This window comes from Pituophis catenifer, unplaced genomic scaffold (assembly GCF_029215685.1).
Source record: "Pituophis catenifer annectens isolate HBS135680 unplaced genomic scaffold, rPitCat1.0.hap2 SCAF_12, whole genome shotgun sequence".
NCBI lineage: Eukaryota > Metazoa > Chordata > Lepidosauria > Squamata > Colubridae > Pituophis > Pituophis catenifer.
The window spans coordinates 25,443,357-25,463,825 of record NW_027256892.1 but is presented as its reverse complement, the minus strand read 5'-3'; the positions used below and the strand labels follow the sequence as shown (position 1 = coordinate 25,463,825).

Here is a 20,469-nt window from a genome sequence, read left to right as displayed (position 1 = left end):
GAGCCAGACTCGGCATCACCGCGCGCGCGGAGGGGCTCAAAATCCCTGCCCCACATCTGCACCTGCCCCCCCCCTTGCAAAGGCGCAGCTGATTTACACACACATTACACATACATTACACACACAGAGAGACCCCCCCCAAAAAAGGCGCCCGGGCCGTCTCCCCCGCCGTGCGCCCTTGCTGCACGCCCTTTCCAGCCCCCTCCCCCCGCTTCGCCTGTCAAACGGCGCGGGTTCCCCAACCCCCACACCAACCCAGCATCCAGCCCCCCCCACCCCTGTCCCAACCAATCCCTCAAATTTTGCATGCTGGTTTGAATGAGGGCGACGTTGCTAGGAGAGGGGCATCACCAGAGCAGCCCTCCGGGGGTTGGGTTGAGTTGAGTTGGGTTGGGTTGGGTAGGGTAGGTTGGGTTGGGTGGGTGCGCCGAGGTTTCCACCCGCCCCCCCCCACGCCCCCATCCCACGGGCCCTTCCCTGCTTCCCTCCTTGCCTGCCTGCCTGCCTGCCGCGTCCGCACCCACTTTCGGGGGGTCGCCTTGCCTGCGCGCAATTCTGCAGCCCGTTTATCGGAGCCCGCTGGACGGACTCCCCCCCCACTCCCCTCCCTCCAACCCCCGGTGCCAAGCTCATTGTTTCCACGCAAGATTCCACGACCAGGCGAGGAGGAGGAAGAAGGGGAGGGGGGCTCGGTCCCAGATTCTGCCCTCCGAAGCCCGCTAGCGCCCTGGCAATGGCACCGAGCTCCGCAGACACGCACGAAGCCGGAGAGGGCAGAGGGAAAGCAAGCCACGGGAGTGGGGGGGGGGGGACACAAGGGCGAGGCAAGCCAAGAGGGTCTCTCTCTCTCTCTCCCTCCAGCCCCAAAAGAGGCAGCGCCTTGCCGGAGGGTCTCCCAGGTGAGACGTCCGGGGAGCCACCGGGCAGCCAAGCCAACATCCTCCGGGGGTCCCATTGGCAAAGCCCCCCACCCCATCCAGACCATAAAGCCCGAGCCGTACCTGCGGTGCCCAGAAGAAGCCAAGTCCAGACGAGGTCCGTGCTTCGGAGCATTGTCACCGGCCGGCCGCCTCGGAAGAAGTTGCGCTGCATGAGATTCTTCGCCCTGGACCGCTTACAGATGCGATGCTGCCCGGTTGCTCCAATTCCCCTCCTTCGCTAGGAACCTGGGTGGGTCACCTCGGGAGATGCCAGGCGAGGAGGAAAGAGGGGGGAGGAAAAAAAAGGGGGGGAAAGAAAAACGTCCAGAATGGGCCCCCCCGAGAGCCCCACCGACCGAGCTATGCAGAGCTGCCCCGTTTCTTAAGCTAGCGGGAGGGAAAAATCAGTTTGATTTTTTTTCCCTTTTTTTTTTTTTAATCCAGCGGCTTCCGAGCTGCTTTCGGGAGCTGATCAGAGAATGAGTGACAGTCCCGAGCCTCAGCACGCGGGCAGGAGCAGCAGATCCCTGCGCTCTCCCTGCTTTGGGGAGGGAGGCGGTCGCTGCACTGCGCCGGTATTCTTCCACCCAGACTGGCCACCGAAATAGTTCAGTGCAATAGGCAGCATCCAGGAGGATGCTTGGATGGGAGGGTGGAGAGAGAGAGAGAGAAAGGGGAGGAAAAGCAGGCGGAACTGCCTAGAAAAGGTGGACTGGCTGACTAGTTGGAGGATCTGGATTCCTTCCCACTTCAAATCAAATCAAATCAGGCTCTTTCCCACCCACCCACCCCTTTCCCTTCCTCCTTCTCCTCCTCTTCCTCCTCCTTCTTCTTTTAATTTGCAGAGAAATGTGCACATTTGCACAGGGTTCTTTTTACTGTGGTTAGAGGGGGGGAAAAATACCAATGCATTTTTAAAAAAAAACTTGGAAGGGTTTTGTGGGGGGGGGGAATTATGTGTGCAAGAGTAGGCATATTTGAGGGTGGGGTGTTTTTTCCCCCCTCTCATTTATCCCCGAACATGTAAACACGAGCGCTGTTTTTACTTTGCCGTCTATAGGAAACATATACAACTCCCAAGACATGAAAATAGGGCCAAGCTTGGCCAAAGCCCAAAGCCACAGACGCAAAGTTTGGGGTTGAAATTGAAACCAAACTCAAAATAACATTTGGACCAGTGGGGATGGGAGGGGCGTATCCCAATCAACTGCTAACGTTGGACAAAATGTAACGTCTCGAGACCCTCGGGAGGCAAAACATGCCCACCGGCTGAACCCCTGAATGTAGCATTCAAACAAGCACTTCTTCTACAAAAGAGGTCCACTACAGGCTAACATGGGCATCTTCAGAGGGATTGGGACTACAGCTCCCAGAATTCCTGAACGGGCTGATGGACCACTTTGTACATGAAATCCTGATACATCTGGAACTGCCAGGATGCGGGATTTCCTTGGAAAAATCCATGAATTTGTGCTTAGACAGAGCAACCTAGGTAGAAGGGAGGTAAATGCTAGAAAAAACATCCCTGAGTAAACAAGGGTTCTAGATCAGGGGTGAAATCCAGCAGGTTCTGACAGGTTCTGGAGAACCGGTAGCGGAAATTTTGAGTAGTTCAGAGAACCGGCAAATACCACCTCTGTCTAGCCCCAGAGTGGGGTGGGAATGGAGATTTTGTAGTATCTTTTCCCCAGGAGGGGGGTGGGAATGGGGATTTTACAGTATCCTACTCCCAGGAGGGGGGTGGGAATGGGGATTTTGCAATATCCTTCCCCCAGGAGTGGGGAGGGAATGGAGATTTTGCAATATCCTTCCCCTGGAGTGGGGTGAGAATGGAGATTTTGCAGTATCCTTCCCCTGCCATGCCCATCAAGCCACGCCCCCCCAAACCACACCACGCCCACCAAGCCACACCCACAGAACCGGTAGTAAAAAAAAAATGGATTTCACCACTGTCCTAGATTCCTTCCAAGACCTTCATCCAGAAAGCCAGGAGGATTTAGCAGAGCAAAGCCAAGTATGATGAAAGCCAAATATGAATGACAATCTAACCGAATCGGAAGGGCCTTTGAGGTCATCTAGTCCAACCCTCTGCTCAAGCAGGAGACCTACCCCATTTCTGACAAACGGTTGTCCAATCTCTTCTTGAAAACCTCCAGTGTTGGAGCACCCACAACTTCTGGTGGCAAGCTGTTCCACTGGTTAATTGTCCTCACTATCAGGAAAGGTCTCCTTCTTTGAGCCACACAATCTCTTATGGGTGGCTTCATTGATTTTACTACACACAACAGGGGGTAAGACTAGATGTCCCTTGAAGTCTCTTCCAACTTTGGGCCAAAGAGCAGCAATGAAAGGTAGAGAACTTCCAATGACTTCATAAGGACTACAAGCTACTTAATTGGAAGAAGAATGTACCATATTAGTTTGCTCAGTGGCATATTCTGGAAGGTACCGTAGAATCATTTTATCTTCAAAACCCAAGATTTTTCACTCTCGACGTCTTAGCGTCTTCTCAGCACGATGTTTTTGAAGCCAACGTTAGATTTTTAAGGAAACCTTCTCCCATTGACTTTCCTTGTCAGAAGCCATCTGAGAATTTAAGAGCCTTGGCAGTACAGTGGTCTAAGGCACCCTGTTATTAAGCTGGTTATTAAGACCAGCTGCCTGCAATTACTGCAGGTTCGAATCTCGCCAAGGCTCAAGGTTGACTCAGCCTTCACATCCTTTCTAAGGTAGGTAAATTGAGGACCCAGTTTGTGGGGGCAATAAGCTGACTTTGTAGAAATATACAAAAGTATGAAGGCTATTGCTTAACGCATTGTAAGCCGCCCTGAGTCTCCAGAGAAGGGCGGCATATAAATCAAATTAAAAAAAATAAAATAAAATTCACAAATGGCAATCATATTACCCTGGAATGCTGCAACCATCATACAATAGTGGCCAAAATTGTGGAAACCTTTTGGGGAAAGTGTATTTTTGAGGTTTGATGGCTAATAACACCACTTTTTTATTTATTTTTTGGGGGGGGAGTTTCAAAATAATCCTATTCCACTGCTGGAATGGCCTGGGAATAGCCCAAACCTTCACCCAATTGAAAATCTATGGAGCCGACGAAAGAAACTGCGACCCAACAATAAAACCCAGTTAATAGAAGCCATCTTTCAATCTTGGTTTCACATTAGAACAGCTGCAGAACTCAAAGACTTGGCTCACTCCATGGGGAAGACGTTGTAAGGCCGTCATTCATGTTGAAGGTTACCCAACTAAGTATTAACTGACATGGTGATACTTTTGTATATTTCGTTTTTTCTACATGTTTCACTTTTCTTCTTAATACTGTAACAACTATTCTAATAGCAATTCCTTCCTAAAAGTTATTGCATTACATTCTTGATTAAATTATCTTTCCATTGATATTTAATTTTATGGTACTACTCCAGTGGTGGGTTTCAATTTTTTTTACTACCAGTTCTGTGGGTGTGACTTGGTGGGCGTGGCATGGCATGGCTTGATGGGCGTGGCTTGGTGGGCGTGGCAGGGGAAGGATACTGTAAAATCTCCATTCCCTCCCCTCTCCAGGGGAAGGTTACTGCAAAATCCCCATTTCCTCCCGATCAGCTGGGACTTGGGAGGCAGAGAATAGATGGGGGCAGAGCCAGTCAGAATTTTTACTACCGGTTCTCCGAACTACTCAAAATTTCTGCTACCGGTTCTCCAGAACTGGTCAGAACCTGCTGAAACCCACCTCTGTACTACTCCAAAAAAAAGTGGTGTTATTAGCTGGTTTTAGAAAATATCACTTTTGCTAAAAATTTTGGCCACGACTGTAAATTCATGCCCAAATGGGGCATGACCCTGGGGAAGTTGGAACGGCCACAAATTCAAAGACTGGTTGTAAATCGCTTTTTTCGGCACCATCCTAACTTTGAGTAGTTGCTAAACAAATAGTTGTAAGTCAAGGCTTGTATGCTGAGCTTGGAGTTGGAAAATAATTCCCATGAAACGCCAGAAAGTCTATAGTCAGTACCTTTGCAAAATCAGTCCTATCTTACTTCCTAATGTTGTTAAAACCATGGATAGAAATGCAATCCTCAGAAGTTTAGCTTAGCCTGTGCAAGGTTTCTCTCCACCCCCACTCTATCTTTAATTATCCAGAGAGCCACCCAGGAGGGGATCTGATGTGAAGATTTTGTTGTGATAGTCTCATAAGAGGCAGCACTGAGAAAGGGAGAGGAAGACACAAAAAGAGACTAAATTAAAGGTGCTTGAAGTTCAACTAATTGGAGGGAGGGGGAAACCCCAGTTATTTTCCACCAGTAACTTCATTTTGCCTAAAATACTAGAAAAATACTTCGGTGGAAAACGCCCCTTTGTCAAAACACGCAACATCATTTAAGATGATTAACTGTTCTTTCTGCTTAACAGAGGCTTGAAAATGTAGGTAATTGTTTGCTTTTTGATTGCCAAGGGAATAATCAGAACTGCAAGATGGCATGTCAAAGAGAGCAGACCAACAAGTGTAAACTAATTTACACATCCTTTTAAACATAATTTATTTTATTTATTTATATATTTGGTTTTTTTTTTAAAAAAAATGAACTGAAAAGCAGAGAGGAAAATCTACGAGTAGGCAAAGCTCTGTGAACTTTTATCTGCTGTTGAAACAGTTAAGGGTGCCTGAATGGGAAATCCAAGTAACACAACTTTGTTCAAATTTACACACCGCACTAAGCTCTAAGGCGGCTTCTGCGGTTTTAGCATGCTATGAAACCCAGCCAATTGTGGCTCATAAATCATGATTTATGGCTTAGGAGAGTGTTTCCCAGCCTGGGCACGTACTCTCGATATGTGGACCAACTCCCCAAATTCCCATTCCTTCAGTTGTGGGATGTGAAATCTATAAAGGACGCCTGGTTGGCTTATCACAATGTATAAGCCAAGGGAGTATGGTTTGTCCAAGAGTCATGACTAAAACAAACTATAATAGAATAGAATAACAGAGTTGGAAGGGACCTTGGAGGTCTTCTAGTCCAACCCCCTGCCTAGGCAGGAAACTCTACGCCACTTTAGGCAGATGGTTATCCAACATCTTCTTAAAAACTTCCAGTGTTGGAGCATTCACTACTTCTGGTGGCAAGTTGTTCCACTGATTAATTGTTCTCACTGTCAGGAAATTTCTCCTTAGTTCTAAGTTGCTTCTCTCCTTGATTAGTTTCCACCCATTAATGTAAGATAAGATGCGGTTTGTCCCCATGTCTGCTTTCTTAACAAGTTTTACTTCATGAACTCATCTTGGTTTTTTGGTTTTTATTCATCACAATCCATTGGAACTGAACCAGAATCGCTCATGGAGCAGAAATATTCCACGAGCATATTTTGGAACACCCCAAAGTGCCTTCGCTGTTGTATTGTGGACAGTTGTAGCTTCCCAATGCTCTTCAAGACAGTTCTAGGTACGGCACATCGATGTTAGCCAACTGGGAGGACAAGCATGACTTACTGTGAGTAACTCACATTTTAGATCAGGTCTGTGCCAAATCTTGGCAATTTTAAGACTTGTAGATCTTAATTCCTAGAAGTCTGAAAGTTGAAGTCCACAAGTCTTAAAGTTGCCAAGATTGTTTAGATCTTTTGAACGTAAATAAATACGTTCTATGGAGATTCTCAGTCATCCAGGTCATAGTTGTCCCAAAGGTGCTTTTTCAGAGCTGAAGAAGCTTCCTGGATAAGAAGCGAAAGGTCTTCAAAGAAAAACCAGAAAGTCCAGTTGCCTCTTGAAAAAGCACCTTAGTAACTTCTGACATAAATCTGGACATAAGGTTTTTTCACACATTATGGTAGTCCTAAGGGACGCGGTGGCTCAGTGGCTAAGATGCTGAGTTTGTTGATTGAAAGGTCGGCAGTTCAGCTGTTCGAATCCCTAGTGCTGCGTAATGGGGTGAGCTCCCGTGACTTGTCCCAGCTTCTGCCAACCTAGCAGTTCAAAAGAACATTTAAAAAATGCAAGTAGAAAAATAGGGATCACCTTTGGTGGGAAGGGAACAGCGTCCCGTGCACATTTGGCATTTAGTCATGCCAGCCACATGACCACGGAGATGTCTTGGGACAGCGCTGGCTCTTCGGCTTTGAAACGGAGATGAGCACCGCCCCCTAGAGTCGGGAATTAGATAATGAAAACATAACCACTACCACTGATCCTGGCTCCCTCCTTACCCGTCTTTCATCATTAAAATTTGGTAATAATTAGAAAGATCACCGGTTATTCAAATAGGTGAAGAACTAATCAAGATCCCTCAAGGAGGGTATGCATTACCTCTTCATTCCCCAAAACCTTCAGACAGATTTTGGGACAGCCTCCAATTGAAAAATCTGCAGTGCCACAGCAAGTTAGTGTAGACAGGTTTTAGCCAGATGAGGGAGAGTTCCCACCTAGTCTATGGCAATTTCTTGCCATTTGGGGAGACGGAGCAAATACAAAACCATTTTCTGAATCACACATTTCAAGGATTGGTGTCTTGCAATTACCGCTCCGTTTTCTTTTGCAGGGATGACATTAGTGTCAGAAGAGGCCACAAGGAACATCAGTTGTCAAACCCCACCAGGAGATGAAAGAATATCGGGGCATTACTTCCCTCTTGTCAGCTGGGAAAATTGCTTCATATTTGTATCAAACTGTCACAAAAGTTAACAGATACCATCACAACAAATATGATAACAAACAGCCCAGAAACGAAGCTGGTGGCTCGACAGGTGAGCAATCCTTCTTTTATCTCTGGGAAGGAGAAGAATGCATCCGTTTTGTCTAACCACCTTTTACATTTCGGGTACAGCTTTATGTAAGCTGAGACGGGATTCAGTTTTACATGTAATGCTAAGCCAGATTTAAACAGGGTTCAGAGCCGTGTGGATTCCTAGCCCCCACATTATTTCAACGAAAGTCATCTTCTGTCGATGGTCCTCAGATGGTCCTCCTGTCTATGTTCTCCATTTAGATAGGAGGCTAAACTTTAGCCAAACCAAATTACCTGAAAAGTTCAGGTAAATTCGGTTTGCTTAGATGTGCTTCCCTCTGTCAATTGACTGATTTATACTTTCAGTCTCGCTCGGTCTACTGAAGGAGACCCCGATATAAAATGCATTCTAACTTAGGCTTCCTGAGACAGTAAAAAGCACACGATTAGTCCCCAAAACCCTCTTTTTATTTCAACGGCTGTGAATTCTGTTCCTTCCCAGCCCGTGATGAGTCACAAATAGCTTCTAAAGAGTCCGACAGAAGTCTGCCACAGTCCTTCGGGATAAGGCTGATAAGCACCCACCTTTATCTCCCTTGACATGCTGCCAAGATCTAATTGGCAATTAGCTTTGCAAGGCCAGATGGAACACAGAGTCAAAACAGAGCTGCAGAATTTAAACCAACCAGAACGAACAAAGTTGCTTCCTGCAAAGGCTCATGTGCCTTTGCTCCTCCTTTATGTCTTATGGGAGAGGCCAATCATCTCCAAGCCCTACTCCTGAGTCGTCCCTTTTGTCTTAACTGTTCTTGCCTTCTGGCAGCTCTGCGCATGTGCGCACTGAGAACAGGCTCCCCCTGTTCCTCTGCCTCGCCGATGTCCAATTCTGGAGGCTCCGGAGGCAGCACATAACTCCCAGATGTCCCTGGCCCCCTCTCTGCCTCTGACGCAGAGCCCTCCTCAGAGCCTTCCCCAGACTCCAGGACTGGCCCCTGTTCTCCCCAGCCTCCTCACTGTCTGACTCTGCTGTCAGCTCTTCAGGCCGCCGGTGGACCACAACAAAATGATCAACATTCAGGAGAGATCAAAAAGCACTTTAGGTGTGCCCTCCAGTCATTCTTCCTCAGGTTTTTTTCCCCGACCAAATTTATGTGTTTGGCATTCACTCAGTTGCAACAGGTGGCAAGCTTGTGTGGGACTTAGTTTATGAGCAGCTTTGCTAGACTTCACCCACACTCAGAAGATCTGTAACCACTTGTCTGTTTGCAAAGCAACACGAGAAAACTGTGGCCCATTATCTACTTTCAAAATAAAAGTCTTGCGCGATGTTAAAATCTGTTCTTTAATACTGAAAATACTTGAGATGGATTTTGGCTACCTCGGCTAAAAGCACGAAGAAGTCTTTATTTGGTCGTGCATGCCCACATTCAAATAGACAACCATCTCTCCTCCTACAGCAGCTGTGAACAATCTTTCTATTGTTGCAACCATCATTGTGGTATCTCTTCATCAAAAGAATCAGATGCCAATGTCAAAAAAACAAGTTCTCTAGTCGTTCCATAGTGACATGAAGTTACTACAAACTTACTACCGCTATCTATCATTTTACAAACCTAATAATGATTTATCCAAGGCTGTATCGTTGACCAATCTAAACAAGTGATTCAGTGGTGGGTTTCACAAATTTTTACTACCTGTTCTGTGGGTGTGGCTTGGTGGGCGTGTCATAGCTTGATGGGTGTGGTTTGGTGGGCGTGGCAGGGGAAGGATACTGTAAAATCTCCATTCCCTCCCCAATCCAGGGGAAGGTTACTGCAAAATCCCCATTTCCTTCCGATCAGCTGGGACTCGGGAGGCAGAGAATAGATGGGGGCGAGGCCAGTTAGAATTTTTACTACCGGTTCTCCGAACTACTCAAAATTTCTGCTACCGGTTCTCCAGAACTGGTCAGAACCTGCTGAAACCCACCTCTGGAGTGATTGTCTAATGCTACTGGAAATCACTTTGAATTTCTTAGATTGTTGGCTGACCAGTAAGGAAAGTTAATCAATAAAACATGAACAGAGACTATAAAAAAATAAAATAGTTTACCAACTTTCAAAACTACAGCTCTCAAAGCTCATTTTGAACGAAGCTCCACCTATACCGGTATTCTATGGTATGGGTCTAGTGCAACTTGCACAGGCATTACCCAAAACAGAAAAACAAATGTTCCTTCCAAGTTTGCTGTATTCATGTCCAAAATTAATGCTACCCCCCCCCCAATGTACAGATTATCTGTCAAAAAATGTTTAATCACGGTAGCCCTAGCTGGACAGAAACTAAAACCAATGTCTCTCAACAATAATAATAAATCCAAATTTTTTTACTACTGGTTCTGTGGGTGTGGCTTGGTGGGCATGGCAGGGGAAGGATACTGCAAAATCTCCATTCCCACCCCACACCTGGGGGAAGGATATTGCAAAATCTCCATTCCCTCCCCACTCTGGGGCCAGCCAGAGGTGGTATTTGCAGGTATGGGAAACCAAGAACGAAAGTTGCAATGGGAAGCTTGCAGAATTGATGTAGGTGTCATCAACCTGCAAAGGTGAGTTACAGACTCAGCCTGCAGAATGGCGGAGAAACAAAGCATTCATCAACGTACATCTAGAAATGTTGGTGTCCCAACTAAGTCTTCCTCAATAGTAGGTCAGATCTTGGCTTCGGGTTCAATTCTCAGCACAATTAGTCCCTTTTCAGTGGGATCAAAAGTGGTGCTTTTCCCCTGTTAACTTTGCCCGCTCTATGATCTATGCTGGGTGAGGGGCTTTTGATTTTCCTCTCCTTTTTAGCAGGCTCAACTAAAGCTGCTTTAATTGGATGATTTTTTTTTTTACCAGCTTGGCTTACATTATGATTTGGCACAGTTTTTAGTGTTCTCTGCTGTGTTTTTTTTTTTTTAAAAAAAGAAATGGTATTACTTTTATGATTATTGTAAGCCACCCTGAGAGTTTTATTAAGCAGAAAGGTGGCATTAAAACATCCTTTTAAACCTTACGTAAGATATTCTACTCTTTAAAACCACCATCAAATGGGAATTTCTCTGCAATAAACCCAGCATATTTTGCTCACAAATCTTTCATTAATACCTGCACAATAGGTATCTTCACCTGAGTGCCCTCTGCAACGAATTCCCACACTGACCCAGAGCAGAATTTCACCAAAAGCTACAGACCCTCACAACACCATGTCAATGCTTTTACTCAATAAACCACATTTACAAACTACAGTTTAATGTGACATGTGAAGCAGAGGTGGATTTTCAGCAGGTTCTGACCAATTCTGGAGAACCGGTAGTGGAAATTTTGAGTAGTTCGGAGAACCGGTAGTAAAAATTCTGACTGGCCCCGCCCCCATCTATTCTCTGCCTCCTAAGTCCCAGCTGATTGGGAGGAAATGGGGATTTTGCAATAACCTTCCCCTGGAGTGGGGAGGGAATGTAGATTTTACAGTATCCTCCTGCCTTCCTTACAGGATTAGCCCTGTAAAGTGGGGAAAAAAACAAAATAAGATTTCTTCCAACAACCGATTCTCTGAACTGCTTAGAAAATTAACAATCGGTTCTCCCGAATAGGTGCGAACTGGCTGAATCCCACCACTGACCTTGACCCTTCTGCAGAAGTAAAGATGGGGCTGTGAGATGCAACTCTGATGCTTTTTCCCCCTCCCCTTTCTTCTGGGAGATCTTGCAACTGAATCTTGAATTGCCAAGAGTGGTTATGGCAAGGCTCCCTTGCAACCATCGGAAATGAAAATGGAGATTCCACATGAATGTAGCTCTGCATCCATCAAATTCGGTGGCCGAGACTCTTCCGTTGCTTCTTTGAAAAATGTCATTCCTCTTCCCTCAACTTATTGCCTTATTGCGGGCTGAGAGAGGGAGATGAATGTTGAATGCTTCTTATTTTGCCAGCTTTTGTTCTCTGCCATCTATATTTGCCTTAGACTTGTGTCACATATCCCCCCCGTTTTGATGTGAAACGAAGAAGAGAAGATGGAGAAAAATGGAAAGAAACCAATAATTTAATATACTTTTTTTCCGCCACGCAGCCATAGGGAACAAAGGCTGACTAAATACACTTTTATATATTGAGTTCCATATTGTTTCATCTGCCTTAACTGACAGCTATTGTTTATGTATTATATTTTTAAGCTTTGTATAGCTTTCATGCTTTAGCTTTGAGCCTCTCACAAAGCACTTGCAATCTAAAACGGTGGGCTGTAAATATTTAAAAAGAAAAAGAGACAATTCATTAGCAATTCTACATCTGGGCTAAGAAACAGAAACCTAGAAACAGGAAGCTTTCAATTAAAGGCACCGGTTTTTGCTTGAAAGTCCAGGCTGTCTACAGCCTCAGGATGGATGACTCCTGGAATTGCATTCTCTTTGGAATTTATCGATGTCAACTCGACGATTCTACCACTGACAATACTGAAATATAAACACATTAGCTGTCAAGCACAGATATATCAGGAATCCAAACAGTTCAAAGGAATATATAGTTTTTTTTGTATACTAGCACTCTCTACAAGAATCTGAACTACTAACTGTCAAAGCGAGTTGGAAGTAGATAAGGGTCAAAAGAATTCAAGAGGACTTGGAGTTAGATCTCTTGTGGGCACCAAAGGATTCGAGACTGATAACACATTTGACTCCTCCTCCCTCGGGCTCAGCCTGGTCATCTCCTACTTTACCTGCCCTTCCATCCTTTGTCCATGAAATTAAGAGGGATCATAGCTTCTAGGTTGACGATGATGAAGAAGAATTTGGACAGCAAATGTTTTGAAAAATGGGAAAGCTATCAGAAATTAAGGGTGGATACATGCAGCAAAGAGTTTGCATATTGAACAGAAAAATTACTGGTTGGTTTTTACAGAAAATATTCAACCATCTGCTGGCTACCACACAACCATTATGGTCTGTAGAACAGGGTTTATAGTTCAGGATATGAATCTAGTCCACTGAGGCTTATTCAGTAAACTACAATTTAGCACAACGCATAAAACCAGTTTTTTTGCTCAAGAATTAAAAAAAATCGTCTACCCATTAGACAAGCCATGCTACTATTCTTTGGCTATTACAGGCAGATCTTCCTCTCTGCAAGAGACAGATGTGATTCATACCTTGAGCTAAGCCTCAACTCTCATTGAAAAAGACACAATAAGTTGGGATCATATACACTAAACAATTAAGCATTGTTTGCAAAACCACAAGGCCTATTTCACACATTTTACTAAGCCCAAACCAAACAAATCTCAGTAAACGGAGCCCAAAGCATGAACCAGACCTCTCTACCTGAAAGGATGAGGCAATTAACTTTGAAAAATCGTTAATAAAGCAAATTCTCAGGTTGGTAATTTGAACGGCAATTAAAAGAGTAGCTGGGAGAATAATTAAGGAAGGTCATAGCAACTCATTTTGAAAGTACAAATAATGGTAGGAGGTAAGGTGAACCTGCCCAATTCTCTTCCAGTTGACTTCCAAAACAAGGTTGATCTCCTACTTAGTCTGTTCTGCTTTATCCGAGTGTAGGATGAAAGCACCATTTGGGTTTTATTCAAGGCCAATATAGGATTGCCACTCAAATATGATTTGTGGATTTGGCGGCTCTTCCTGAACTCCAGACAAAGCTTCTCAGAGACAGTAAATTGGTGAATTTTTTTGGTCCACATGCCTTGAACAGGGGGAAAAAACAGGGTTTCATTTACCGAGCTATTAATGAAACATAAAACAGATGTGGGAGACACTGGATGAGTAATAGGAACTCGGCTATATATTTATCTGCCGAATCAAGAGCTTAAATGCTTCAGAAACACAAAGGGCAGGTTCCTTTTTTGCCAGTTTTAGGTCCAATTCTATTATTAAAAAATATAAAAGGGAGGTTCTCACAAGTGAATTAAAATATAAAGCAGCATTTCTGGGAAAGGTGGTACAAGTGGTTGCATGATAGAATGAAAGAAAGATCTAAAGGTGTGTTAAATAATGGTTAAAAGTGAGTTAAAATGTCACCAAGTATTATCTATGTAAATAGCTAAAACACTGCACATCTGATACAAATTGAAAATCTATATTATGTTTATGTTGTTCTATGTTATTGTTTGAATGTTTGTTTGTTTTTTCTTCTTATTTCTCTTTTGTTTTTGTTTTTTTTAAAACCTTAATAAAGTTTAATAAAAAAAATAAAAAATAAAATATAAAGCAGCATTTCTTATTCCAGCCAAGCATGATATGAAGAAAAAGTTCATCTTACGTAATCTAATCATTTTATATAAAGTTTTTTTTTAAAAAAAAAACTGTGACAGAAGCTAACCAGCCTTATTAGGGCTACGTAGGATCTTAAGTAGAGGTGTCTTATCTACTCAGTGATAACCTTTCACTTTTCCTGGAGACCTCATGGACAGAATGTGGGTTTCTAGAGAGAAAAAAATGCTGCGGTAGCCAGAAGGGACCTTAGTAAGCACCTTAGTAAGACCACACCTAGAGTACTGCATCCAGTTTTGGTCACCACACTATAAAAAAAGATGTTGAGACTCTAGAAAGAGTGCAGAGAAGAGCAACAAAGATGATGAGGGGACTGAAGGCTCAAACATACGATGAACGGTTACAGGAACTGGGCATGGCTAGTCTAGTGAAGAGAAGGACCAGAGGAGACAGGATAGAAGTCTTCCAATACTTGAGGGGCTGCCACAGAGAGGAAGGGGGTCAAGCTATTTTCCAAAGCGCCTGAAGGCCAGACAAGGAAGAATGGATGGAAACTGAACAAGGAGAGATTCAACCTAGAAATAAGGAGTAATTTTCTGACAGTGAGAACAATCAACCCATGGAACAGAAGTTGCCTTCGGAAATTGTGGGAGCTTCATCACTGGAGGCTTTCAAGAAGAGACTGGACTGCCATCTGTCAGAAATGGTGTAGGGTCTGCTTGGGTGGGGGGTTGGACTAGATGACCTGCAAGGTCCCTTCCAATTCTGTTAATGTGTAAAAAACCTCAATAACCTGCTTAGGCTGCAGACAGAGATAGGCATTCAACATAAACTATACAGCTTAACATAATGACCAGGAGGAAAAAAAAAACCTCACCAATAGGTAGGTGGTCTCGGACTAATTCATGCTGAAGAACTTGCCCATCTCCAGAACTTGGTCCACCAGTAGCAATAGCACTTAGACTTATAAACCACTTCAAGGTGCTTTTACAGCCCTCTCTAAGTGGTTTACAGAGTCAGCCTATTGCCCCCAACAATCCGGGTCCTAATTTTACCCACCTCGGAAGGATGGAAGGCTGAGTCAACCTCGAGCCTGGTGAGATTCAAACTGCCAAATTGCAGGCAGCCAGCAGGCAGCAGAAATAGCCTGCAGTACTGCACTCTGACCACTGCGCCACCACAGTAACCAATTCAAGGACAGCAAATTCATTGGTAGAGATATATGCAGTTCCCAATGTCCACTTCACTCTATTTTTTTATCTATTTTCTTCCCAGCAATTTGCTAATGAAGAAAGGAAGGATACTTGGGAGACCTTTTCATTTTTATCAGCTAGCTAGACCCCTCCTCCTTCCTAGACACACAACAGTATGTCTCCTTTTTAATTAAGTAAATGACGGCAGTAAATCTGAAATATTCTGCATGAAGAGTCATATATATTGGCCTGATCCCCTGCATATATTTGATTCTTTATACATCTGCAGGAGAAAAACACACACTAGTATTGATTAGGCAATTCATTATGGATTGCCCTCTACAAAGATAAGGAAGGTGGGATCAGCCTGTGTCTAGAATGGAAGGGCTGCTGCCAAGAAAGGAGACACAGTTAATCATATAAACAGGATATTCAACATAGCGTTTAAATATCCAGCTTAAGATAAATTCTTCACCTGACAACAGCTTTCCAAATATATTTTCTGCTCAACCACAGGCAGCAATTTTCAAAAAAATACATTTTCTGCATTGGAAAACAAGGAATGCAACATCTGGTAGGCAACAACTCCGTTCCGACATGCACACGAAGCAGGGAAGTTACCAAATTCATCATCCTAACAACCAGAATTTGGAGCCTCAAGCTTTGATTAATAAGGACCTGAGTAAACCATCTGGGGAATTTACTGGTTAGGTCTCTGGAGAGTTGAAATCTAAGCCACCCGAGAACACTAGTTGGCTCACTCCTGATGTCATCATTATTTCTTCATGGTAGATGACTGCAGCCAATTTGTGCATCAGTCTACTGAGTTGAGAGACGCATAGGCTGGTTTTTATTCGATCGGATCGGAGGTGAGCAACTATGGCCCTTGTATGACCTGCGGACTTCAACTCCCAGAATTCCAGAATTCCAGCAAAGGCAACCTCTCTGCCATCACCCAGCGAGCGCAGCTTTAGGAGAGGCGAATGCTGCTTTGCAAAGCCTTTCTCTTCGCCAGAGACATGGCAGCAGCTCAGATTCTCTTGTCACATATATGACGTTGCTTAGCAACGCAGCTCCATGCACAGTCCAAATGCCAGCACAGAAGTCAAACTACGCAATGGAAAAGCCAGAGATACTTTATTTGCTGCATTTATAGGAAGATGTGCCAAGCTTCACGGACACGTAGCGGGAAAATGGAAGCAATTCATTCCGCATCTGGGCCGACCTGATAGCATCAACCCAGCGTTTGAAACTAAGAAAGGTTGGGAAAGAAAGGCAGGCCAGGCTGAGGCTCAGATCATTCCAGGAATCTTCTTCCATTCAGAGTGATCAGCTGAGAGCCCTCTTCTTAGACAGTTAGATGGTGCGGTCAACAACTGTCCAGAGTCCAATCCTTCAAGGCTGCAGAATGGAAGTGAGGACTGGAGCATCTAGCTGCTGCTTTATGGAAGAAAGGAAGGAAGGAAGGAAGGAAGGAAGGAAGGAAGGAAGGAAGGAAGGAAGGAAGGAAGGAAGGAACTCAGAAGCACAAGAGATGCTTTCAAGCAAAACCCACGTGCCTCCTTTCAGTTTAACGCCCTTTCTTCAGGTAAACAAGGTAAAAAAAAAATTCCTCACTCTGGTTAGCAACTGGATTTGTCTGTACTTAGACTTATCTCCTGCAGCTGCTGGAATATTTTTCTTCCCAGGCTGGCGGTAGGACCCTCCTCTTCCCCCCCCCCAAATGAGCTTCTGTCCTGCTGTTCTTGCGACAAAAACAACATTTGCAACGAGAAGCAACGAAATGTCTCTTGATCAAGCGAAAAGCAATCATGCAGAATTTTCTCTTGGCAGCCACAGCCTAAATCTCTGCAGAATGAGGACTGAATGATTAGGGAGTCTGGTTCCCTCCCCACCACACACACACACTCTCTTCCTGGCTTGGAGATAAACCTTCCCTTCCATACCTCCTTCAAGAGATTTCTTTCATTGCTCACTAGACGAGCGTTTATTAAAACCTCAGGAAACAACGAATTTACATCCGATGAAGATTCAGTGCTGTTGTAGTTAACACACTTTCTGTTGGATAAAGGAGAAAAGGCATTTTTTTTGCCTGGCTCAGTCTCTTACTGTCATCATTGGGAATGGCCCTCCCTTTCCTGCACGTCTCTGCTTGACAGAATACAATTTTCTGTTATTATTTTCACAAATGCCAACCTTGACACCCAAAATTCTGAACTGATCAGGCACAATTGAGAGAGTCGCCCTTTTCTCTCTTTTTGGCGCTGCCTCAAATTATTTCACAAATAATTTGAGGTTGCAGCTGTCCATGTCAAATTACATCCGCTCCATCCTTGTTATGATATTAAATTCATATTCAGGAGCTCAGGGATCTTCTTAACACTGGTGGGCTTAAAACCATAGACTAATATAGTCCTAATGCAAAGAAGTGTCAACATGGCAACCATAGCAAGGATTTTCCTTGGAAAAGGACTGTCACTCACTGGGTTTAGGAGCTGGCAGGGAAAGTTAGGCCACGAAGGTCATGGAGAGATATTGGCTGAGTATTCATAGTCCTCACAACCTTGTCTTCAGTATTTGGCTCTTTGGACCTCCAGCTAGGAGGCTTTAAAACACACACCCAACGTTTGCCAGAGGTTCTGAAATTCACCTGTTGCATTTCTGAGGAAGCCAACGTGCCATGGATGTGGATGTATAAAACCAAAATAGGCAAGGAAAAACACGCATCTCTCTGTCTAGGTCTTAGAAGACACACGATCGCAGTGCTCAGCCGTTGTCACACCAGGCTTGAGAAGATTCAAATTCATAGCTAGACCCATTTCAGCTACCTCTTCTCCCTTCCGGCATCTCATATTTCCCATCCCATATCCCACAAATGCCAGTGGAAGGGCTCAGGATGAGCTATTCTGAAATAGCAGCTTATACTGTACTTCGGGGGGGAGGGGGTGTTTCTCATTTCCAGATGTTTAGCGAGTCCTCTTTTACTCACGAACATCTGAAAACTTCGTGCAGCACTGTGCACGGCCCCCTCCCCATCTCTGCCAGCTCCGCACTGAAATCTGCGGGGATCCAAATCAAAAATAGACTGATTCCATTGTAGATAACATACATCGCCTGTATCCCCCATCATTTAAATGCACTCTGCATATTAAATTATGAGCAGGCTAGTCTTCCTTTCTGGAATATGCTTTTAATATCACAATACACCGTAAGATAAATACGTGAAAAAAATTTGGCATAAAGATATTTCCCATACAACGCTTTTTTCCTTTATTTAAAAAAAAAAAAAACAGGCCAATGTTCATTTTTTATCTGAGAAATAACATATTGAGATTTCTCTTTTACTTCTTAAAAACAAGGAAGGTTTTATTAAAACCTTATCGGGGCTTCCCCATGGGTTGCAGAGAATAAGCCCCCAAACAGTTTCATTTCTTCTTCTGTAGATGAAAGAAGGATAAGCAGCTTTGGTTACTTGTCTGAGTAAGGCAGATGGGATTTCGACAAACTAACAGGATCCTGCACCAACTTCCATCTGCTCAAAGAAGAAATTCAGTGCCTGCGGATCTCTCTTTTTTCTTTTTCTCGTTGAAACCCTGCTGCTCCCAGAAACAGGAGTTGGGAAGTGTATTTTCGAAATCATAAAGGGCCTTGGCGGAAGGAGTGAGTCTGGATAATGTCCAGGCCACATTTCTGAGAGTAGTAATTGCACAACTCTGGAACCATCTTCAGATCCACTCTCAAAAACTATGCTAACACCAACATGTCTGGCTGGATTCATTCCTCAATGAGATTTCCGTTCCCTGATATGGCCCAGAGAGATTCCCCTCTAGCAAGAAGACATCACAGAAATTGTGGAGTTGGAAGGAACCCCAAGAATTATCTACCCCAACTCTTCTGCGATGTGCAGAAAACCCAGTGGTGGGATTCAAGTAATTTAACAACCAGTTCTCTGCCCCAATGATTTCTTCCAACAACCAGTTTGCCAAACTGCTCAGAAAGTTAACAACCAGTTCTCCCGAAGTGGTGCGAACCGGCTGAATCTCACCACTGAGAAAACCCAATAAAACCAACTTCAAGAGGTGATGTTCAGCCTCCTCTTAAAAGGTTTCTTGAGCCTGCAACCTTCACAGGAAGACTTTTCCCCTGGGGTACGGATCTTACTGTCAAGACGTTTTCCTTGAAATCTGGGTTGCAGAAAAATGTCAAGATTCAATCCCCAAGCAGAGCTAGGAAAGTCTCCAGTCTGGAAGCCTTGGAGATCTGCTGCTGGCCAGCGGAAACAGGACTGAGATACAGTAGCTGGGCCTAAACTGAGACTCAATGAGACACTGTTGTCTTAGTTTCTTCTCCCCATTATGAAAGGCTTATGGAAGAAGTCAGGACAGATCCTTCAGCCATTGGCATAGGGCCTAGCTATCTTCGAGACCGCCTGCTGCTACCGACGACCTCCCATCGACCTGTACGCTCCCACAAAGAGGGTCTCCTCGGGGTGCCATCAGCCAAACAGTGTAGGCTGGTGACCCCCAGGGGGAGGGCCTTCTCTGTGGGGGCACCTACCCTCTGGAATCAGCTCCCCCCAGAGATAAGGAGAATCCAGGACCTCAGTGCCTTCCATCGTGCCCTTAAAACCCATTTTTTCAAGCAATCCGGGCTGTCTTAAGAAGAAATTTTTAAATGTTTTTAAATGTTTTAAATGTTTTAATTGGTAGTGAGTTTTAATTGGGCCAAATTTATATATCTTTTAATTGTTTTTTAATATTTGTCCTGCATGTTTTTTTAATTCTGGCTGTACACCGCCCTGAGTCCTCAGGGAGAAGGGCGGTATAGAAATTCAATAATAAATAAATAAATAAATAAATAAATTTGGTGCCGAGGGAAGGTCAGTACCCTGGACAGGGACAGTGGTGCAGATTCAGCCACCAGGACTGATATTCAGGACCACGGGCAGCAATCACGCAGCCGGTTGAGACAGAAGAGATGGCAAGAGGCAACGGCCAGAAAGATTGTGAGAAATTTCCAGTAGGGATACACAAAGTGTCATACTGGATTCAGGACGAATCTAGTGCTGCACATCTCAAGACGATCGAAGCAATACATGTATAATCTCTCTGCTATCTTGAAATCTGGCTAAGAGCCATGATACCAAATGCACAAATAAGAAGTTATGATCATCCATAGTTCATGGCGTTGAATATAATCTGTGTCCAGGACACCTGACACTGCAAGTTGAATAGAATGAGACTTCAGGACTTCCTATCATCTGTGTCTCTATCATCTGCTTGCCTGCCTGCCTGCCTGCCTGCCTGCCTACCTACCTACCTGTTTGTCTGTCTGTCTGTCTGTCTGTCTGTCTGTCTGTCTGTCTGTCTATCGCCACAGTGGCACAG

The 20,469-nt window shown here is 44.4% G+C and overlaps 1 protein-coding gene across 10 annotated transcripts in view; it reads right to left on the bottom strand.

Moving 5' to 3' along the window:
• Positions 1-1,404, bottom strand: part of NCAM1 (neural cell adhesion molecule 1) — a 192,361-nt gene extending 190,957 nt beyond the window's left edge. For all 10 annotated transcript variants that reach the window (XM_070952538.1, XM_070952540.1, XM_070952541.1 and 7 more), the window contains exon 1: positions 1,002-1,404. In XM_070952538.1, coding sequence (XP_070808639.1) covers positions 1,002-1,092 — 91 coding nt within the window. In that variant the 5' untranslated portion in view covers positions 1,093-1,404. The remainder of the gene's footprint in view (positions 1-1,001) is intronic.
• Positions 1,405-20,469: the final 19,065 nt, after the last annotated feature.